This window comes from Pezoporus flaviventris, unplaced genomic scaffold (assembly GCF_033815535.1).
Source record: "Pezoporus flaviventris isolate CSIRO_AGI_PZ_B2104156 unplaced genomic scaffold, CSIRO_AGI_Pfla_v1 ptg000093l, whole genome shotgun sequence".
Lineage (NCBI taxonomy): Eukaryota > Metazoa > Chordata > Aves > Psittaciformes > Psittacidae > Pezoporus > Pezoporus flaviventris.
The window spans coordinates 7,689-30,329 of NW_026892641.1; the positions used below are offsets into that span (position 1 = coordinate 7,689).

The 22,641-nt window shown below is 52.7% G+C and overlaps 2 protein-coding genes and 1 long non-coding RNA gene across 5 annotated transcripts; 1 reads left to right on the plus strand and 2 right to left on the minus strand.

The window, feature by feature from the left end:
* Window positions 1-302: 302 nt before the first annotated feature.
* On the minus strand, window positions 303-3,848 carry LOC133280993 (uncharacterized). Its single transcript, XR_009747335.1, has 2 exons — window positions 3,550-3,848; window positions 303-662 (listed from the first exon to the last, which is right to left on the minus strand). It is a non-coding gene; the product is annotated as an uncharacterized LOC133280993 (long non-coding RNA).
* A 3,390-nt stretch (window positions 3,849-7,238) lies between these two features.
* Window positions 7,239-9,641, plus strand: TMEM218 (transmembrane protein 218). The gene is made up of 3 exons (XM_061475989.1): window positions 7,239-7,396; window positions 7,468-7,570; window positions 8,969-9,641. Exons 1-3 carry the CDS (start codon window positions 7,281-7,283, stop codon window positions 9,101-9,103), a joined length of 354 nt encoding a protein of 117 aa, XP_061331973.1. The 5' UTR covers window positions 7,239-7,280; the 3' UTR covers window positions 9,104-9,641.
* A 3,801-nt stretch (window positions 9,642-13,442) lies between these two features.
* Window positions 13,443-22,641, minus strand: SLC37A2 (solute carrier family 37 member 2). 3 transcript variants are annotated; one of them, XR_009747332.1, is made up of 19 exons: window positions 22,487-22,641; window positions 21,385-21,466; window positions 21,211-21,298; window positions 20,846-20,924; window positions 20,526-20,661; window positions 20,049-20,125; window positions 19,789-19,955; window positions 19,163-19,200; window positions 18,740-18,922; window positions 18,513-18,603; window positions 18,373-18,435; window positions 17,826-17,911; window positions 16,983-17,031; window positions 16,699-16,772; window positions 16,150-16,228; window positions 15,977-16,074; window positions 14,915-14,979; window positions 14,095-14,675; window positions 13,443-13,712 (listed from the first exon to the last, which is right to left on the minus strand). XR_009747332.1 is itself a non-coding variant. In XM_061476072.1 (19 exons), exons 1-18 carry the CDS (start codon window positions 22,543-22,545, stop codon window positions 14,633-14,635), a joined length of 1,557 nt encoding a protein of 518 aa, XP_061332056.1. In that variant the 5' UTR covers window positions 22,546-22,641; the 3' UTR covers window positions 13,443-13,712; window positions 14,627-14,632. The 3 variants fall into 3 exon arrangements, 2 of the variants coding, with proteins under 2 accessions (XP_061332056.1, XP_061332057.1); XM_061476072.1 differs by having other exon boundaries at window positions 14,627-14,675; XM_061476073.1 differs by lacking the exon at window positions 14,095-14,675.

Here is a 22,641-nt window from a genome sequence, read left to right on the forward strand (position 1 = left end):
TAATCCATAGGGACAAGGAGGATGTATTAAGAACAAGTGGTCGATGCCAGGATAGCTCGATATTCCCAGAGGTTTTTCCATGTGAGATTAAATAAGATTAAATCTTATTTCTTCGGTGGGATTGATGGATCGATAATAAAGCTAAAGCCAAAAGAAAGGATTTTTCCCTGTTACCCCCACCAAGCAGCCAGGATTGACTGGGAAGAAATGGGATTTCTCTCACGCTGGCTGAGCAGGGGTTAATGATGGCTTGTTGAGCCGGGAAAGCACTTTGGGGTCCTTCCAGAAGGAAAAATGCTAGATAAATGGCAGGTTATATAGATTTTGATTAGAAAAGCCCTGCTGCCAACTTCCTCCTTTTAAACGTTTCATTTCAGGGCATAATAAGTCCACGGCTGGTTCCTGCTGCTCCTTTAGGCTCTGCCATGCAGTTACTTCGAGCATCCGGCTGACTGATCCTTTCCCAAGCATTTCCAGGGATAAAGGGGGGAAAAAAGGAGGATCTGGATGTTTAAAGTGACTTACCTCCAGCACTTGAGCAACCTTTGGAGTCTGCTTTCTGAAGGCAATATCAGCCACTTGAGATAGGGATGGGCTGGAGGGATACACACCAGGATGAATAAAACATCTAAATAATCATAAAACTACACCTTGTCCAAATACTGTAGGAAAAAAAATGGGATTAACTAACGGGATAAGCCAGGGAAAGCAATAACACTCCCCTCCCAACTTATTTCACTCGGATATCTGCAGTACTTGGGTACCAGGCAGCCAACAAAAGCGATGTGGTGATGCTGAATCCTGCCCTTTTAAATTTTGGCTCCACCTGAGATGTTTCTTCACCTGAGATGTTTCTCTACCTTGGCTGGGCTTCAGCATCCCTTCCCCATCCCCGTTCCAGATCAGCCCATGCTGGGAGCTCAACCTCCACCCTCAGCATCTCCTTACCAAGCAACACAAGCCAGCACCAGCGCAGCTTTGGAGGAGCCGACGAAGGGAGAAGCAGGGAGATGGTCACAACTCCTTAAAGATGCAAATTGAGAAGCAACCATCATAACAAGGAGCTCTGTTAATTCTCTTTCAAGATGCAGATTTTAATGCTGACTTTTCCTAGGCTTATTTGTTTTATTTAGCAATAAATTTAATACTGGCTCCCTGAAGCAAGGAGACAGATGGACTATAAACTTTGAATTTTGAGAAGCTTTACTTCCTTAGGTTAGTGTCATCTTTGATCTCTCCTGAAATTACATCTAGGGAAGTTTGCAGGGATTGAATTCTGCTTTTTTACAGCCCTCAAAGCCATTTGATTAGCTGCCTTTGAATGTATTTTTTGCACAGGTTACCCAAAAGGATCTTAAATCCTGTCTAAATGATTCATAGCCTTGGCTGTTGGAGGTATCTCAGAGACTTGCTAATGGACCTGAAAAAACCAAAGCACTACATAACATCTCCTCTGCAGGCAAGGGGAAGTAAAGTAAGTGCTATGCATCTTTTGGGATGCAAAGCTCTCTAGATCCAAAACCAAAACTCCACGGCTGAGCTAAAACGGTGCCCTTGTAGAACTCCAGGCAGCCGGTGAATGGTTTTGGAAGGACCATGAAATCACAACACAGCAGGAGGGACTCATCTGGATACACAAGAACATCCTTTTTACCACTGACTCTGAGGTGTGTGAAAAATCCAGACTTTAACTGTGGGGTATGTGCTCCAGAATCTGGGAGAGGAGATCTTAAGGGCACCACCATGACATTGGAGTGAAGCTCCCAGGAGCCACGCGGCGCTTTGTCCTTGCGTACCCAGGTTCAACCAGTTCCCAGCTAATTTCCCCGCTGCCACACACAAATAAGGAAGGAAATTAAATCTAAAAGAACAAAACCCAACAAGAGCAGAATCATTTCCAAGCTGCTGCCTGGGGAACAGGAGGGAAAAATCGATCCACGGTAAATGAAAAAGGGTGGGAGCAAAGAGCCAAGGAGAAAAGGATGATTCAAACACCAAACAGGCTTGGCTTCCAGAACGAAACCCTGCCTGAATGTTCTGGGGACCATTTCAGTAGATGCTGGTAGCTCACGGTCACCCAGCATCCCACCATGGATGGATGCTGCCAATGCCCAACCCCTTCCAATAAGGAGACGTTACTGACCGCTCGATTACGATTGAATTACTACGGATGAACTTATTACGGGCACATTAAAGTCTAATGAGTGGCTGGTGATTAATGTCATTATGAGGAATACCAGAAGAACTAATGATGATGAGCCACTTAAAGTGAAGTGTCAAGGGTTTATTATCGATGACTCTTTGGTTTCTTGCCTAAAAACTCTTTAGTTGGAAGGAGGAAGAATATGACAAAGGTAAAGCAAAAGGTCTCCAAAAGCAACAACGCAAGAAGGTCCCATAATAAAACTCATTTAAGGGTAAGATTTATGGGAAACAGCATTTCCTGGAGAAATATGTTGGAAACCAAGAGTTTCTTGTAAAAACATCTCACCATGTGCTTTAACACCTTTGGGAATGCCATTATGAAAGCAAATTCTAATTCTCAGCATCTCCCCAGACCTGTTCTTGCCTTTATTTCTCCCCTTGACCTTCTCATATTCGTTTTCCATCAGTTCTTTGCCTCCTTCTTTTAGCTTTGCCTCTGCTCCATCACTTGCAAGGAGGGCTTTACAACCCAGTTTAAGCCTCTCTGGTGGTTTCTCACCTCCTTTCCCTCCTTGGTTGGATCAGATTTTGCTGCAATATCACTCAGGGGTGTTGACCCCCTGGGAAAATGTCACCCCATGTGGGCATGATGACATTCAAGCATCACCAGAAAATGACTATACGACTTTCATTTGGAAGGAAATCCCTGTGCTTTAACTTTGGAGAGTCAAGTATCAAAAAGCCTTTACTTGGACCGAGGTACAAATGTACAGGACTGAATTAAAATTGCTTTTAATGTAAAAAGCCACCAAAACCCTCAAAAAACAACCAACTTCCTCCCAGTTGGCAGCATTTTGAACATAACAGGTGATGACAGAGACATGCCCTCCTCCTTCATCCACCTTTTCCAAGTGCTTCTTGTTTGGGGTAGGACTCATCCCACCATGGGAAACGCTTTAGCTCCTCCACATCCCACCAACCAAAACCTTTCAGGGCTTTTAGAGGCATCTCCTCTTGGTGGGATGGGTTTTTCCCCTTTTAAAAGTGACTTCATATCCCATTTTATTACTTTCTGAACGTTGCAGGGTTTGTTCTCTTTGAAGTCTTACATCCTCATTTCCCGTCAGGACGATTAAAATTGATTTCCGCCATCAGCAAGAGAAAGATAATCTGAAGTGGGCTCCTGAGGGAGAGAGCTGAATCCCCACGGAGCCATTACAAACCCTCTCCTATTATTTTAACTTTCTTTTCTTCAGGATTTCTCTTTGGAAAAGGGCAACTTAGCACTTCTCTGCCATATGTGTACTCCAAGAAGAAGGGGGAAACTCTTTTAACCTCCTCTATTTCCACTGCAGAAAGCGGACATGGGGATTTAAATAGCTCTTGTTTACCACCACCACTCACCCAGAGGTATTTTTAGAGGGGTAATCGGATCCTCCTGACGCCTTTGCTTGGCTTTCTTCAGCTCCGCATCCTCCGGCCCCAGCCCTGCACCTGTCCCGGTTTGTATCCAAGGAAGACAAAACGGGATGGGGTGTTCTTTCCCAAGTGCATTAAGCCGAGTGATTCCTGGTGCTTCCTTGCAGGAGGAAGAGGGTGGGATTCAGGCTAGAAAATCATCTCCAAGGTGTAAAACCTCCAGCTGAAAAGAAAGACATGGAAAGAATGGGCATGGAGGGCGAGCAGTGCTTAGGGATCCAGCTGTGAATGCCTTCATCTACTTCCTAAATCAACTAAATCTGTAATATCCTAAATTAAAAAAAAAATCAATTAAAACCAATTAAATCATTTTTAATAAATTTTTAAATCTATTAAACAAATATAAACATTAATTAAATCAACTAAACCCTGAGCAGACAAAATAATCTCCAAAAGACACCAAAACCACCTCTAAAATAGAAATATCATCTTTCCAGGCTGGAGGATCTCAGGGTCTTGCCCCTGTCCCACTCCTGCGCTGCTTTACAACAAATCCATAAGCAAATTTATGCAAATGAGGGGGGGTGTTGGTGGTTCCTATTGCAATTAAGGGGGAAATAATGAGCTTGTATCAACGCTTCAAGACCTCAGCTTATCCCAGCCACCATCCCAGCCCACAAGAAGCCACCCCAAGAAGGAGGTCCCCAGCCAGGTCCCCACCATCCGACCGAAGGCACCTCCATCATCAGGCTCAAATATCTTTACAAGGGAGTAATTTAACGCCATCCCCAGCTTAAGCTCCATATCTACCGGGCGTGAAATTAGTTCCAGCAAGCTGCAAATTTGCTGCTAATAAAAATATTTAGCAATTCGCTGGTCTTTAAATCAGGAGCAGAATATTTTCGTGCTTGCATCAACGCTTGTTTCTTTCTCATTCTAATATCCGAGTATCAGGGAGCTCCAGCCATAAACCTGCAAGTTTTACGACTGCGCAAAGAGTTCTAAATCAATTCCCTCACTGCTCCCAACCTTGCCACTGAGGGGCTGATCATTTCATATCACTTGATGTTAGACATTACTGGCCATTGTGGTCACCAGGATGAGCTGGGCATGGGGGATTTGCAGGGTTTTAACTCAAAAAATGCCATCTTGAACCTAGGGCCTGCTCCTTGAGTGACATCTTACAAAGGAGCTTTGATCCATGTGATCCTGCCTTGCAGCCCTTGAAGGAAGGTGACTTCTCCATCCTCCTGGGCCAAGCATTTAATTAGCCTCAGCACTAATTGCATCTCTCTGCCAAGTTCATTTTGTCCACTTCCAACATCAGGATGTTTTTCCATGCCTTTGCCAAGAAACGCTGCAATTCCCTGATCTTATCCTTAGGAAAAACCACCCTGTGGTGATGAAGCATCCTTCAAATCATTCCTCATCTGATGCCAGGGGAGGCTGAGATAAAGAAGAGGGTGTTTAGGATGATGTGTTTGGTTGCAGCTGGGTTGAAGAAATTTCTCAGGAAGCTCATGCTTGGGAAATATCACATCGATGAGGTTGGTTTTCCTGGCTACCATCTCCAGTTCCTTAGCTGTGGATTTATGGCTTGAGCTCGGAGAAACCCATGGCCCTGCTGAAATACCATATGTGGCATATAAATAAATATTATAGGGATATGTTGGGCTGCTGGGAATCATTTCAACTCCAAAGCTTAGTGCTTGAGCTACCATCAGACCAACTGTGCTGGACACAATTGACAGGATTAAAACCAACAAGCAACATGGCTCAAATCTGATCACTGGATGTGATTGCTGGGGCATAGATCAGATTTATTCCTTGACTTCTGGTCAAATATCTGGGATGTGGTGTGGGTCAGCAGCAGGTTCAATAGCTGAATGATTCCAGCTCTGTGCTACAACCACTTGAACTTGCTTGACATTGTCATTGTGGCATCAAGAAACTACCAGGTAACACCAAGAGGAGATGAAGGAGATAATAAAAAGTGAAAAGAGCCAACTGATATGGGAACAGGTTAAAGACGCCATTGTAAATTCTGTGGATAAAAGGTAGAAGGGAAAATTCAGTAAAGGAAAAGCCTCGCTGGCTGATGCACAAAGATTATCACTTTTAGATGGAAAGCTAAAGGATGGAGGAGTCCCTTTGAAAACAGGGCTATGTAAAAGAAATTTGGGGGTTTACAAACTACTGGGGTCCAAAAATGCAAAATAAAGGGGAAAACGGGGAAAAGCAAAGGGAGATTCTCAAACAACAGAAGCAAATCTGATGAGGGCCTTAGTGATGTGGGTTAGTGGTGGCCTTCGAAGTGCTGGTGTAAAAGTTGGACTTGATTGTCTTAAAGGTCTTTTCCAACCTGGTTGATTTTAGGATTCATTTGATTTCTGATTGCCAACAGGAGCAGGGAGCATGGGAATAACAGAGAAGGGTTAAGAAGGTGAAGATGGACATTGCCAACATGGGTTTTTGCAGAAAAAGACTCCCCTGTGGTGGGATTAATGACACAAGACAGCGCAGGAGAGCTTGCTATCAAACATACTCGTTTAATGTGTTGGCATCAGGTTCCTACTCGATGCCAAGTGAAGGCAGGTGTTGGAGACAGTCTGTGCTCTGCTTGCTCAACTGGGGGGATGTCACGCTGGTGATTTTGATTTCATCGCAGGAAAAGGCAGGTCGATGCCACGCAGCATAATTAACCACCAGTTTATTCCTCCCATTGAAAGGAATGGCAGAAAGAAAACAGCAGGTTTTTACCTCATTTTATGCAGTCAAGGTGTCATCAGGCTTCAAGGAGTTGAGAGGAAAAACTGAATATATCATTTTATGCTGGTTTTTTTTCAGGTTAACAGGTAGATGAGTCCTAAGAACTAGCATAAAGTCACCATCAAACCACACCGGCCCGAAAGCAATGGTCAAGATGCAATAAGGGAGAAAAAGGGTTTAAAAACAGGCAGAAAAAATGGGTTTTAAATGGAAATCCGTCACGTCTGGGTGTTAAAGGCTACTCAGTGCGTTGACAAACCTCCTTCGCTTGGCTTAGTGGCCCTTGACCCCCAGTATGGCTGTCCCACAGCCACACAAACCCTGCTGTCATCAGTTTGTATTAACCAAACCTGCCTGCTTTTAGCCCTAAATAACCTGAGGGTGCAGGCAGCTGAATCTGTAGGACCTGGGGAACTGAAACCTTGTTCAGACAGTGGTGCTCCCTGCAGCACGGTGGGCAGGAGCCTGTGCAATGAGCAACGCTGGGTTAATTAAGCACCGATCCATATACAACAGGATAAGGCGTGGGGGAATCACGGAATCAACCAGGTTGGAAAAGACCTTTAAGATCACCAACTCTATACCTTTGCCTACCAAGGCCACCACTAACCCACGGCACTGAGGGCCTCGTCTACACGGGGCGTGAACTCTTCCATGGACGCTGACTCCTAGGCAGCCTGTTCCAACGCCCGGGCATCCTTTCAGTGAAGAGTCTTTTGTAGTCAGGGCAGCCGGAACGGGAATGCCACCGAGAACGGGAATGCCAACGGGAACGGCGACAGCGAGAACGGACCCCAGTGGCGCGCCCCCGCGTGTGGCAGCGTGGGAAAAATCACGTCCCCGCGCTCCCCCAGCCAATAGGAAGCGGCGGGCGAGCGGCGGGCGGCGCTGAGTGGCTCTCGCGGGCGCTGAGCGCCGCGGTTGCTAGGGGGAAGCGGCGGGGCAGCATGGCGGGCGCGGCGCTGGGGCTGGGGCTGGGCCCCGGCGTGCTGGCGCTGCAGCTGCTGTGGGCGCTGGCGCTGGTGCTGTGCCTGGTGCTGTCCCGAGCCGCCGGGCGAGCACGGTGAGCACGGGCGGGCCGGGGAGAGGCCGGGCCGGGGGCTGAGGCTGAGGCTGCTTCCCGCTCCCCTCCAGGTTCACCGTGGTGCTGGTGGCGCTGGGAGCCGCCGTCCTCAGCGCCGCGCTGCTGCTGTTCCCGCGGGAGGAGGAGCGGCCGAGCACCGCCGCCGTCTATGAGGTGGGACCGCGGCCCAGAGGGGCGGGTGTGCGGGGCGGCACCTCGGGGCGGGGGCCGCAAGGGGGGACCCGAGGCCCCGGGGATGGGCTTTCACCTCGGGATGGCCCGTGGGAGTGAGCCTTTACCTGGGGATGGTCCCTGGGGATGAGCCTTTACATCAGGATGGTTCCTCTGCGCAGGAATTGCCCCCATGCTCTTGTCCTTCCCGGCTCAGCCCTGAGCTCCAGCAGCTCCTGCTCCCCCTCTGCCATCCCTTTTCCAGCTTGGGCCATGTGTTTTCCAGGCTCCCTCCTGCCTCCATCACCCAGCGCACTCTGGATATTTCCCCCTCTAATTCTGCAGCGGTTCACTGTCCCCAGCTCTGGGTTTGCATTCTAAAGCCTGATAACCGCTCTTCAGCTCTCTTACAGGTTATTCCCGCGCTCAAGCATGGAGCCATCTGTGTGTGTGCGGAGCCCCTGGTCTGTGCTGTCAGGCACAGGGATCTCCCCTCAGCTGTGGGTCACATCAGCCTGCCTGAGCTTCCCCAGGGCTCCTCGGGCTGCGAATACACAAAGTTTAGTGGTGTTTTAGGTGCCATTTCCTCTGTTCGGTTATTAATGCACATTAATTACCGCTCTTCTAGATGCTGGGTCTGTGTCAATCCCAACTAAAGACACTGGGAAGTATTTTGTCTTTTCTCTACCTTGCTCTTGTAAAGGTTGGAAGCGAGATGAAAGGCATCTGAGTGTGTGTGTGTGCCCGGGAGAGCAACAGAATTGGAAAGCTTATACCTTCAATTGGACTGGCCCTGCCCTGCCTATCAATAATGCATGACCTGGGCTTTCTGCACCGAAACCCTGCTAACTGCCTCATTAAAAAGAGAAACGTGCAGGAAGAGCCAACGCTTTCACTCACAGGAGACTCTTCCCGCAGCAGCACCAGGGCTGAGCGTGTGCTGGTGGGATTTGTAAGGCTGAGCTGGGCCGAGCGAAGCTCTGCTGTGGGCTCAGGAGCTGGGAGGATGATTCTGTAACCTGGCTCCTCGTTGTGTCTTGCATTGCTGCTGGGCCCTCGTTTTCAGTCTTCTCTTTTCCCCACTGCTCCCCTTCTAAAAGGATGCTTTTGGCCAGGGGGAGCTGCTGCGGGTTTTGTCTTGTGTTTCTTCCCTGTGCTGCTCCTTTCCTCCACATTTCCTTTGTTCAGACGAAAGGGATTCTTCTTCCAGTCATTCCCGCTTCCCGCAGAGAGCACCGGTGTCAGGAATGAAAAGCGAGGGGAGAAGTCTGGGGGAACCCCACTGGTTTTCCTCCTGGAGCGATCTTCTCTGACAGCACTCTTCTGCAGGACGTGGCGTGCTCCCTCCAGGCTCCTGTAATGGGTGTTGTGGTCTTTCCTTTTCCTCCCTTCCCACTGCAGATCGTGGACACCTTCTTAATCGGCCGCTTTGTCCTCCTGGCTGTCATGTCCCTGGTCTTACTTGGGTGCCTGTTCCTGTTCCTGATCTACCACCTCATGGAGCCAGTCTACGCCAAACCGCTCCCCCGCAGCTAGCAGCAGCTGGAGGCAGCAATCCCTGCCAAAAGGAGATCCCAGGATCGTGGCAGTAAACCAGGAAAGGGAGACCAGGAAGCTGTTCTGGAGGTGAACCCATCGGTTTACCAGGCTCAGAAGGAGCCAACGAAGCAACTGAAGTGTTTTGCTGCACGCAGAACTGTGTCTTTCATCTCTAAAAGCAAAGTTTGGCCAGGCTGGATGTGATTCTGGGCAACCTGGTCTAGCTGAAGCTGTCCCTGCTCATTGCAGGGCGTTGTTATTGGATGAGCTTTGAAGTCTTTTCCAACCTAAACCATTCCATGATTCTATGATTGGGCATGAGCACCTTCCTCTCCAGATGGGTTTAAGCCTCTTACAGGTCCCAGAGGTGCTTTAACTTCTCTCTTCTCTTTTCCAGGAGAGTTGAAATCCGTGCACTTTGTGCCACACTTGATCCAATGCACTGAACCGAGATGGTTTGTTAGTGTGGTCCACAAGAGCTGGTTTGTTACTGTTCCTTTTTCACCCGTAATAAAGCTCTCTGAGAAATCCCTGACTCGGTGTTTCTCCTCCAGGAACATCACCTTTTGCCACCCTATGTCTCTGAAACCACCTTTTCCCATCCAGATGTGGGGATTTTGGAAGGTCTGCGTGTGGCTCTGGATTGCTGGGGACCGTCCCTTTGACCAGAAACCTGAGGCTTTGGCGGGGGGGGGAACAAGACCTCAAATGATGCTAAAAAAAACAAACTAAAGTTTCCCCTGGTCAAGGATGCGCAGGAGAGACAGATCTGGCCTGAACAACCCTGCCTGCTCATGAAGGGACCCTCTTGCTGCAGCCCTGTGCTGTGCTCAGGGGTGATGTAGCCCCTCATGTAGCAAGACTCAGCTCTCACACTGCTTTTTAGTTATTTCCCCATTTATAGAGAGCTTTTTTTGGTCTTTATGTCCCTTTGAACTGAAGATGGTGAGCAGTGAATTGAAGCTTCTCCCAGCCCTGTCCTGACTGCTCTCAGTCACAAACTCCCACTGTCAGGGCATGAAAGAGGAATCGGGCAGAGCCAATGAGCTTGAGGGTGATGTTTCCCCTGCAGATAATATATACTTATATATATAATATATATATACTTACATATATATATACTTATATATATAAGTGCCCCAGCACTCACACAGCCAGCAAAAAACATGGAATTACCTGTCAGAAAAAGGCAGAGGAGAGTCATCTCTGGTTCCTGAGCAGAGTAAATGCTCAATCCCAGTCTATCCCGAAGCCTGTATCCAAGGGAGTGGAACTATCATGTTAAGGAACATGCTGAGCATTTATGCAATGCAGCGTGTCAGGTCTCTTGGTGATTTGGATATTATGCCTGAAACCAAATTCATATTTAATTCATCATCTTAATAACATCTATGAACATGAAGCCTGGCTCTGGCTCCAAGCCTGCCGTGTCCTTACTCCCTGTGCTTGTGAGGATGATTTGGAGAGGCTTTGGGTCGGATGAACGGCGAAACTGTGGCAAAAGGAGCTGGGTCACGAAAAATCCCAGCCCTAGAAGCAGCAATGGGAAGCTACTCGTGGTTTGGTGCCACAAACAAAGCCAAGATTTGCTTTTCCCCCTCCCCTAAATCCATTTGTAACTGAAGTCAAAAGGGTCATGCTGCGGGGGGGATTTTGGGAAGAGCGAATGCTGCACTGCAGGAGGAACGTGGTGGCTCCTGCATGAGGAGACCATCCCAGAAATCCCATTCATTAGGGAAAGAGCCCCATGCGCTCTCCCCTTTACCTCCCCAAAGACATTCCCAGCTCTGTCCTCATCCCTTGCCACCCCTGGCAGTGGGAACCAGCTGGATGCACTCAGCCTGGGCTCTCTCCCTGTATTTATTTATTCTGGGCACTTCTGCTTCTCTCGGTGCAGGGGCTTTCCAGACAGTTCCTGTTTATTTTTGGGAAAGGAAAGACCGCGTCAAGGAATTGGTATGAGCTGTTTTCCAGGCAGCCCCAAATGGTGATGTTTTGCTGCCATCCCCTCACCCCAACCCTCAGCTCCCGGGGGATAACCTCCTGCCTCTGTCTAGCATCCTGATCCTTACTTTTTCCAGTTAATGTGCAGCAGGAGGGTGGGTTTGGCTTGCATCCCAACCTCCTCCTCATTGGGAGCTCAGGAGGTGTTATAGCCAAGGAGCCCTGCTCTCGCCCCACACACCCCACACCCCCCCCCCAGCTTTATACCAAAACTATGAGCAAATGAACCCAGCTTTCCTTTTGCTCCAAATATCCCATTGTGCCAGCCCCATACAAGTGAAAAACCATGCTAAATCCCAGTGGGAAAAAAGGATACCAAAAGACACTGCACTGGGATGAGGGTGGCCGAGCCAGCTCAGGTGGGAAAAACAGCCCTTTTCCCCCCTAAATTCCCTGCCTGGCTCCTTAGATACAAGCGGGGATGCTCCCACACCAGGATGCTGGTACCTGGGGACCCAAGGGCAGCTCCTGGCTGGTGCCAGGGTGGGATGGAGGGAGCACAAGCGTCTGCAGGGGAAACTCCTTGATTTAAGGAGCTGAATCCTTGAATGACGGCAATTCCTCACGCTGCGCTCTGCCGGCACTTAATTACCCTCTCTGGTAAAAGCTGGCCTCTTATTTCCACCTTGACTTTGCTGACTTCAGCTTCCCGCTGCTGAATCCCGCTTTGCCTTTGGCTGCTAATTAAAAAGCCCTTCAGCGTTAGCCGGCTGCTCCTTGCGTAGGTCATTATGTGCTCCAGCCACCTCCTCACCTTCACAGCATCCCGGCGGATCAACGGCATTCCTTCAGGATGTGTGCAGCCCCCTTGCCAGGGCTGGGGGGCCGTGGTGTCGCCCAGGCTCTGTTTTTACCAGACAGGCTCATAATGAGCCCATTTTAGGTGTGATTCTTGTTGCCATCCATGGGGCAGCAGCGTGATGGTGCTCTCCCGGTTCACACACAGGATGCTGTGTCAAGAGGCTTCGGTGGGGGGGAAGCAGCGGCCCCTTCTCCAGCAAAGGAAGGAGACGAGGTGAGCCTTGCAGACACCTCCCAAAGGAGCTTGGCAGGGTTTAAACAGCCCTTTGGCTGGAGCAAACCCGGGGGATCCCCCCTCTGCCTTCCTGCCCACCCCTCGGTCTCTCGAATCTCAGCGAGAGCTGGGGTTTTCTTTGGCATTTGGTCCAGGTTGGAAGCTGAAAGCCGCTGTGGGCTGTCTGCCCTCTCTCCTCGCTCCCAGCCAAGCGCTGCTCACACTTTCCAAGCACGAGCGGGATGCGGCCCAGGCCTAAATTTATCCCAAAAAAATGAACAGAGAGGAGGTGGGGGGGGGGGAAGGAATAAAGGGAAAACAACCCCCAAGCAAGTTGTGTTTTGCTGTGTATGTCAGGGCTGGTGGGATTTGTTGCTTCAAAATAGATTCCAAGCCCCCCCAACATCCTCCTCCATGAGGTGAAGGTAACTGAGAGCTCAGCCCAGCATCCCTCCTGGTCCTTGGTCCTTGTGCCATCAGAGGCCACGTGGCCTCAGGATGCTGTGTGGCTCCACGGGATCATCTGCTGAGGACAGACCCTGTCGTGACACCTCTCCCTATGGCTCCACTAGGGTTTGCCTTGGGAGGGGTGTTATTTTCCTGGGAAAAAAAGGGTCATTGGGGATTTTGGTTTTCTCTGCCTGCCCTGACCATTTTTCCTGCTTTCTCCATAGGGACCTGCAGGCAACCAGCCTCATTGAGCATCTTTGGTCAGCATGGCGGGGACCAAAGGCCTGATATCACCATCCAGCCACCTCAAACGTGTGGCTGCCACTCTCCAAGCTGCCTGTCCCCTTTGCCGATGAAATCAGCACTTAATAAAAATCACATCAGGCCCAGATGTTTTAAGATCCAAGGAGGTGAAGTCAATTAGAGCTCAGATTTATACCAGGCAGCTCCCCTCTTGGTGGGGAGCTGGAGCCTGGCACATTCCCTTAATGGTGACCAGGCTGAGAAACTCACCTCATGGCTTGTGAATACCCCAACTCCTCACACACCAAAGCTGTCCCCAACCCATGAGCACACGTCTGGCTCTGTCCCTTATTGAGTGATGATGGGGTCTCTTGCCCCCATCTTGCCCTCTTGGTCCAAGTGGTGGGTTGAGACAAGGAGTAAAAGCAGCTGAATTTGGGCTCAATGAAAACCTTGGGGATGTTCTCTATGTAGAATAAGCAGCACTTTGAGTCAAGACAGTGCCTTAAGTGCTTTGGAGCCATCCTCCTGGTCCAATAACCTGAAATACCAAGCACAGGGATGAGGCAGGCTTCCAAAGGAGAGGAGAAAAGCATGAAGAGGGGCACAACCACCACTCCCAAGTTGACACAGACCTGGCCGAGCCCTGCCGAGACACAGCAACACAGGCTTTGCACATTTTTATTAATAAAATGGCCAAAAGTGAAGATTCAGCCCAAAAAGCTGCTGTGCCGAGGCCCAGGGACTGCTCCTCTCTCCGAAGCCAGCCCAGGGCGGCAGCAGGAGCCCATGGGGCTATGCCTCGGCTCTGCCGAGAGAAACACGCTCCTGGCGTGCTCCAGCCTCTCTGCTCCCTCCAGGCGGCTCACAGGGATCCATCAGAACTCCTTAAACCTGCATGGAGAGAATCGAGGGGCTGAGCATGGTGGGAGCCCCCCCGGCAGGCGCTGGGACCGTGCTGCTGGAGGGATGCAAAGTGAACCCCGGCCCGTCTGCAAGCCCAGAGGAGAAACAGGATCCAGGAGAAGATGCAGCCACCGCTCCACCTCTGACCAAAGCTCCGCACAAAACACCCCCAGCACCTGCGCCTCCTCTCCACAAGCTGCTCCCAAAGCCCTAGAGCGTGCTGAAGTATTCCACAACCAAGCCAGCTGCTTCCCACAGCTCACAACAACACCCCGGTTTTGGCACAGCCAGGACAGTCCTCACCCCAGCCAGCCCTGGCACAAGGAAATGGAGCCAACAGCCCTGAGAAGGAGATTTGGGCTGCACTTACCACAGCGCAAGACCCACACTAATGGTCTTTTCACCTGCAAACACAAGATATAAGGGCCAAAGGTTCATGGGGAGTACGGGGTCTGGGGCCCCACTGCCAGGACTGGAAGTGCTTGATGCTCCAGTGGCAATCAGAGGCAGGGCAGTGCTGATTTGGAGGTATTTATACCCTTGCTGCAGTGATTTGGCCATGGCTTTGATTAGCGAGCCCAGGCTGTGTGTAATCAAGCTCATTAGCTTGGGTGGGCAGGGCAGCCTATAGATTTGGCTGTTTCAAGTGTGTTTAATCAATGCCAATCAATCAGGCACCATGGCTAACATCTTATCAGCCAGAGACAAGGACACGCTGCCCACCCACCCATCCACACTCTCTTCCCTGGCCATCACCATTTGATTCCCAAATCCTGATCTCAACCCTTTGATTATCAGCAGAGCCGCTGTTGGAGGCTGAGCCTGCCAAGCAGAACTCGAAAGCGGGGCGAATCAGGCTTGAGTTTGCATTTAATCCTCAGGGCTTGAGCAGAAATACTCACACCGAGCTACTTCCCATCCAGCACTGACTCTGTCAGCTGCACACTAGAGCTACAAAGACACAAGGACCGCGTGTTTAGCACCAGGAGAGGGCTGAAACCCCCCCGGGGGCTGCCCTGGATCAAGGTGAAAATGTCTCTCTGTGCCTAACGTGGGCAGGCGACCTGGCAATGCCCACGTGAAGGTGCAGCAGGGACAGCAAGGGATGGCAAATGTCTTTTCGGAGCGGTACCGGTGCCCTGCTTTGGGATTGCAGGAGCAGAGGCTGCCCCGGGGTGGCACGTACGTACCCTCTCTTCCTCGCCATGTAGCCACACCACCCGCGGACCTCTTTGACCACCACGCGAGTGAGGAGCTGCAGGAGGAAAGGCGCAGGGTCAGGTCACCATGGGGGGGTGAGGGTTCCCAACCAGGAGAGAAATTTTAAGGCTCTTCCTAGGGAAGATCCCATGAACTGACACCCTGTGCGGAGCAGGTTGTTGGGGAAAGCCAAGCAAACAGAGGCAAAGGTTTGGAGTCATAGAATCCCAGACTGGTTTGTGTTGGAAGGGACCTTAAAGCTCATCCAGTTCCAACCCCCTGCATAGGCAGGGACACCTTCCACTAGAGCAGCTTGCTCCAAGCCCCTGTGTCCAACCTGGCCTTGAACACTGCGAGGGATGGGGCAGCCACAGCTTCTCTGGGCACCCTGTGCCAGCGCCTCAGCACCCTCACAGGGAAGAGCTTCTGCCTAAGAGCTCAGCTCAGTCTCCCCTCTGGCAGGTTAAAGCCATTCCCCTTGGCCTGTCCCTACAGGCCCTTGTCCCAAGCCCCTCTCCAGGTTTCCTGCAGCCCCTTCAGGCCCTGGAGCTGCTCTAAGGTCTCCCCTTCAGGAGCCTTCTCTTCTCCAGGCTGCCCCAGCCCAGCTCTCTCAGCCTGGCTCCAGAGCAGAGGTGCTCCAGCCCTCGCAGCATCTCCATGGCCTCCTCTGGCCTCGCTCCAACAGCTCCACGTCCCTCTTGTGCTGCTGCCCCAGAGCTGGATCAGGACTGCAGGGGGGGTCTCCCCGGAGCACAGCAGAGGGGCAGGATCCCCTCCCTGACCTGTTGCTCACGCTCTAGGGGTGCAGCCCAGCAGATGGGGGGGTTCTGGGCTCAAGCACACACTGAAGCTGGGTCATGGGGAGCTGCTCCTCACCCAACACCCCCAGGTCCTTCTCCCCAGGACTGCTCCAAATCACTCTCTGATGCAGGTTGCCCTGTGCCTGGCGGTCTCAAGGACCATCCCTGCCCTCCACCAGCAAGCATGGTGGCTAAAACGGAGGCCTCAAACACCCAGGGTAGCAAAGTAGCTCCTGCTGAGGAGGGACCTACCAGGCAAGCCAAGACATCCGCTGCTATCAACATGTAGAACACGTTATTCCAGCCCGTGGGGGAGATGAGCCCTGCAAGCAGTGGCCCTAGTGCAGCACCTGTGAGGGCACACAAGCATGTTAGATGTCCTGTGCATGGGAGAGGGGACCACAGCGCTCACCAGCCATACACACCTATGGATCCTGTGCCATCAATGATGGCTGTGACAGTAGAAAGGGCTTTGGCATTGCCTTTGAGAGACTCATGGGTTCCCTGTTGGGATGGAGAAGTAAAACATCAGGAGAAAAAGCAGCTTCAGGGTCTGCAGCCAGCGTCCTAGTGTGAGGCTGTTCACATCCCAGGCAGCAATCTCCATGTGGCAGACCCAGCCATGGATGGGAGACCGAACTCAGGCGCTGCCTGCAGCCAAACCATGGCAAAACCTGGATTCTCAGCAGCAGGCAGCAATCCCAGGTGGTTTCACAGTGCATTTGCCCACTGACAGTGGGAGATGCAGAGGAAGATGCCGCAGGGCTGAAGCAGAGTCACACAGCCAAGGTGAAAGAGCATAGGAAAACAGCCGTGTTTCAGGGAAGGTAGGGACCAGAGTGCAAGGTGTGCCAGCCCTGCCTTCCTCCACTGCGCTTAGGTTTGCACAGCAAAGCTGGAACGCAGAAATCCCAGCCACCATCCCTCTGGGAAAGAGGGAGCAGCTTTTGGGGGGTCTGAGATGTGCCTCTCACCAAGTCTGCTGACACGGCCGTGGTGATGAGCGCGTAGGGCCCGTTAACCAGAGCGCCGCAGACAATCAGCATCGCTGCGCGGAACAGGAAGAGATCAGACCTGGCAGTGCAGGGAGCAGCAGGACGCTGGGCCCCATGCATCCATCCTGCATTTCTCTGTGCTCCCACCCAGCACCATCCTCCACAGATCCCAGACCAGGAGCCCAGGTCAAGAAGAGAAATGAAGGGAGGTGATTCCACAGCATCTCCCATCCCTTTGTGGGATGTGCCAAGGAGCTCCTTACCTATGGATGTGCCAATGCCGTTCTGGCCAACATGGTTATACAGGAACAGCTGGAAAAGAGCCATAAGATGAACAAGTTATAGCTATTCCAGCTGTCTTCTATGCAGCAGCAGCACCCAGGGACAGGACAGAGAAGGTAGGGACCTGAATTATCACTGGTGATAAGCCTTACAGACCCCAGCCAGGATTAGGGAGCTGAGTGCGCCCTTGGCTCCATATCCCACTGTCTGCCTGCCAGATGGAATTCCTGGCCGCTGGCAAACAGAGCTGCTGCCACGGTTTATGGCCCAAGGAGGCTCGTGCACGTCCGTGCTGGCTGAAGCCAGGCAGTGAGTTAGTGGGGATGCGGATGGGATGCAGCCTCTCGGCTTTTCAGCAGGGAGAGGGTCAGAACCCAGAGTCAGACAGGCTTGGATTACAGCTCATTAGCCTCGCGTTTGTGGCAGCAAAGCCAAATGAACTCCATGCAGGTGCTTGGGAAGGACATCCAAGCATGAGGCTGGCAGCATGGGGGCTTTTGGGATGCAAAGCAAAGAGGCAAAAGCTGGACAGACTGAGTGGGAGCCCCTAAAGTCTTTAAACCAGAGCAGGGTTACGGCGGGGTGGAGGAAAAGAAGAACCCCAGAGGGGTTGTTTAAGCTGGTGGGCTCTGCAATCCCCTCCCAGCCCTCAGTTGTGGAACATCTGGGCATGTGGATCTATCCCAGCTCTTAACTCAGCCGAGCGCGTGACCAGCTTATCCCGGGCTTGGGAAGAGGATCACAAGAGGAACAGGCTGTGACTCAAAGGAGCCGGAGCAGAGGAGACCCTCGTGACTGGGTTTTAACCCCGCGTGACAACGCACCACGGGAGCGGCGAGGATCAGCATCACGCAGCACGTGGTGGCTCTGCCCCCCGTGTAGTCGGAGATGAGGCCGGCAAAGATACCCCCTGCAAGGAGGAGTCATGGGTCAGTCACAGCACCCCAGCAGCAAATCCATCGGGATGCTGCAACAGGATGCTCCTTCATCCCCCAGCTTCTTCATGTCCCCAAGGTTACAGTGAATAATATCAGAGTGAAGAGCTTTGATTCATCCCTGTGGCTTTCTCCCTGCAGATGGTTTCCCTACACCCACACCCAGCTCTGGTTTCCTCCACACTTGCTAAACGTGTTATCTAAGAAGAATTTGAGTCTGAGCAAGCAAGACCCAAGGAAAGATGTTGTGATGGGCATCTGGATGGCAAAATAAAAGCACCGGGTGTTTGGTGCCTGCTGGGTGCTATGAATGCTGAATAAACCTTACTGCAGTGCTCCAGGGATGGTGTTACCTCTGGAGGGGGCTTCCAGTCAAGACCATGGTTGTCCCCAAATCATCCCTGATCCACCCCCTCCACCCAGGTACGTGACAAACCTAAAATGCCCCCGACATCAAAGAGGGTTGACAGGTCCCCGGCTTCCTTGGCACCGAAATGAGCTGCAAGGAATAGGAGAGGGATGAGGAGATGCTCCATTTGCCAGGCTCAGTCCCAAGTCACCACCCCCAAAACTCACCGACGTTCACAATATAGAGGGGCAGCCAGTAGAGGAAGGTGTAGCTCACCAGCTTGGCAAAGAGCAGGCAAAGGGAGAACTCCACCACACCCTGGGAGGAGAGCAGAAGACATCAGAAGAGCCTCCTTCTCCCAGCATCCTCCAGATGGAACCAGGTTTCCCCCTGATTTCCTGCGCTGGCTTTGCCTCCATCCCCATCAGGATCTAAGGGGTATCCCACAACTCACAGGTATCCGGAGTGCCCCAAGGAAGCTGATGGCTTCGGGCTCCTCAGCTGCCTCCTTGGGGCTGTCAGGGCGATCTGTGCTGCTCTGGCCTGAGGTGCTCAGTGACCCCTCATTGGAGGTGGCCGCTTCAGGATCCTTCCCATTGGTGGTCACTCCTCCAGCATCCTCCTCATCAGAGGTCATCTAGAAGCAGGCCATTAGTAGGAAATGTGGCTCTCATTGCTGGAAGGGGCTGAAACATCAGATTTGTTGCCAGGATGTGACCCAGAGGATGCTCACACTGGAATAGCAACGAGCATCCTCTGTGATAACCGAACACTGCTCTAATTTCTGGAGTTATGACCTGATTCCTGGCTAGGATTCACCATAAACTGAGCGACCACCCAGCCCAGAACAAGCCCCTTGGGAATCAGTTCAACTCACGTGATGCAGAGGTGGACTGCAGCCGACGTCTTCGGGATCTGCAGGGAGAAAGGAGATCCCATGTGAGCCTGGACCAGCCCCCAAGCTGCAGGGAGAAACACGGAGCTCCAGGGCTGAGCTGCATCTCCCAGCAGCAAAAACCCTGCTGAAATCCAAAGTGCTTCCCAAATGTTTTATAGAAAGGCTGAGAGGAGTGACCAGCACAGGGGCTGAGCCTGCCTGGATTATCCCAAAGGATGCTGAGCATCCCCATGGTGGTCAGGTCCCTATCCCTGCTTGCCACAGGCCGGAAATAAGGATTTGGGGTTGCCAAAAAACACTTGGAGATGGGCAAGGTGGTGGTGAGGTGGTGGTTAAGGGTGATGAGGCACTGGAACAGGTTACCCAAAGAAGTGATAAATGCCCCATCCCTGGCAGTGTTCAAGGCCAGGTTGGATGGGGCTTGGAGCAAGCTGCTCTAGTGGAAGGTGTCCCTGCCTATGGCAGGGGTTGGAACCGGATGAGCTTTAAGGTCCCTTCCAACACAGACCATGCTACAATATGATTCTATGAAGGTGAATCACTGTGGTCCTGCTGGTTTTGGTGTTACACTGGTCCTCTGCTGTGCCCTGAATCAGGCCACTCACACTCCACAAGGAAGAAGAAGCAGATGATGCCCACAGCAGCGATGATGATGCCGGGCACAATGAAGGATAAGCCCCAGGCGGAGGAAACCCAGACACCAGCGATGAGCGACCCCAAGATGTTCCCGACGGAGGTGTGCGAGTTCCAGATGCCCATGATCAAACCTCTCCTGTGGGGACAGAGCTGGGTTGGGATCACCGGGACGGCTGCTGTGGCCAACAGGGACCAGGACTGGGGTGGGACACACTGGATAAACACTTACTTTCCCTTCCCAAACCAATTCCCAACACATGCCACAACAGAAGGCCAGCCTGTCGTCTGCACCAGCCCATTGCAGACCTGGGAAAAGAAGAGGCAGCATCACACAGCACCGTCGGACACCCGACTTGATCCATGGATCCCAATTTGGGCTCAAAAATAGCCACCCCCAACCCAAAACTGTCGAGGAAAAGCTTGGTTTAGGGGTTCTCTTCCCACTGGAGTAATCCCGGAGCCATGCGCATTGCTCCTGTGGCTCCGTTGGGAGCGGCTGGTGTTGCCAAATTGGGTGCCCGCCCTGCTCAGCGGGACTTGCACACCCGGTGGTTTCGGCTCCCACGCCATGTGTGACCAGGTTTGATGGGAGTGGAAATGCCCGGCATTCCCTATTGGAAACTGGGGCACCCTGATGCCCAAAAGCCACAGAAAAGGCGGGATGAGGCCGTGGTGGTAAAATCCAGGTCCTCCAGTGCGGATGTACCTGCATGACAATGAAGTACCAGAGGACGTGGATGTCCCAGAAGTACCCGAGGCCGAAGAGTGCAGTGAAGAGCCCGCTCAGCACCATCCCCCCTGACAGGTAGTAGCGCAGGGGGAGGCGCTCCCCGAAAATCCCACTGTGGAGACAGGGAAGAGCATGGATAGGAGCTGTCACAGGTGATGTGTTATCACACCGAGCCAGTGCCTGAATCCCAAGCCAACCCCAGCAGCCTGCTGGGTGCTGCTTTCCCCATCCCGATGGAAACCAGTTTCCTGGCAGACTGGTATGTGGAAGGAAAAGGGTGCAAAGGACCTGGGTACCTGATAAACATCCCGATGGCATAGGCCACCAGGAAGGCATTGTCCAGTGCTCCAAAAAGCTCCTTGTAGTTGTCCCCATCTGGAATAGAAACATTAGGGACACATCAATGTGGTCCCAGAGGTTTTCCCTTCCCATGGCTACTGGCTCATCCGCATCCCCATTCCCAAGACCCTCCTCCCAGGGGTTTCTTGGAGCATGACCAGGTCCCTTCCCAGCCCTGATTTTGCCACTGGCTGCTTCATTCCCTCGTGGTGCCTAAGGAGGAGCCTGAGCCTCCAGCCACCACCCAGCTTAGGGCATGGGGGACCCCATTCTGGCTGCCACGGGGTAGATTTGGGGGTGACTGGTGAGGGCTCAGCCTTACCAAAGGGTGCCCAACTGCACCACGTGCTGCTGTTGGAGTTGTTGTGGGGGTTTGGGTCCAAAGCAGAGCAATTGGGGTGCAGCTGGCTCTGTGGGGAGAGAAAAAGTGGGACTTGGGATGCCTGGGGACATCCACACCCCTTCTCCCTACATCTGGGGTGAGGTTGGAGCCAACCTTGACGATGCTGATGGGCTTTCGGGAGAGGTGATAGCTGGTGTAGCAGAGGAAGGTCAGCACCAGCGTCAGGCCACGGTACCTACAGGATAGAGCGAGCAGAGGTCAGGGATGGGGACACAAGGATGGGGACAGGGATGTTTGAATTAAGTGCAGGAAAATGAGGGAAATTAGAGGGAAAGTGGGGCTTGAGGATTGGGCTGCTGCTCCCAGCAAAGCTGGTGGATAAAGCCCGGAAAATCCCAAATAGGATCCAACACACTTTGGAGTGTGGTGAGCATTGCCGAGGGCTTCATCCTGCACTCAGGGTAGAGCAGAGGAGGCAGGAGGTCAGGGGCAGCTGCGGCACCCAGAAGTCACGGGATCGCTCCAAGTTGAGAACAAAATCAACCAAAAGCCTTTTCTTTGTGGTTTTAACCCATCCTGCTCCTCTGTGCAGTTTCACTTCACAAATGAGCCTAGGGCCGGTCCCTGTCCTGGTTCCAATCCCTATCCCAGGGCCAGTTTCCCGATCCAGGATCAGTCCTGGTCCCCAAGAGAGTGACCCAGAGACCAGGGCTGGTTCCACTTCTGCTTAGTCACTATCCCGGTGCCGGTCCCCGGTCCAGGGTCGCTCCCTGTCCCGGTGTCTGTGCCCACCCTGGAGCCGGTCCCCGGAAGAGTGACCTGGGGTCCAGGGCTGGCTCCCGTCCCGGTTCCGGTCCCAGTCCCGGTGCCTCTCCGCAGGAGAGTGATCCCCTGTGCAGGACCGGTCCCTGTCCCCAAGAAACTAACTGGGGATCCAGGGCTCGTTGCTATCCCAGTGCCGGTCCCTCTCCCAGTGACCCCAGTTCCTGGTCTTGGTGCCTGTCCCCGGAAGAGTGACACTGGGTCCAAGGCTGGTGCCCATCCCGGTACCAATGCCCCGGTTTCAGGGCCGGTCCCTATCCCGGTTCCAGTCCTCATTCCGGTGCCGGTCCAGAGCCGGTGTCAGTCTCCAGGAGCGTGATCCCCTGTCCGGGGCTGGTCCCCACCCCGGTCCCTGTCCCCAGGGCAGTAACCGGGATGCAGGGCTGGTCCCCATCCCGCTCCCGTCCCGCTCCCGTCCCCGCGCGGCTCTCACCGGCTGTCCCGGGGCAGGGCGCGCAGCAGACGGATGCCGGGGGCCAGCGCTGCCCTCATGGCGGCAGCGGAGCGCCCGGTGCCCCCGCGGCTGCTTTTCACCGCCCGGTGGGGCCGTCGCTCCCCGCCCCGGCCCCGGGCCCGCCCCGGCCTCGC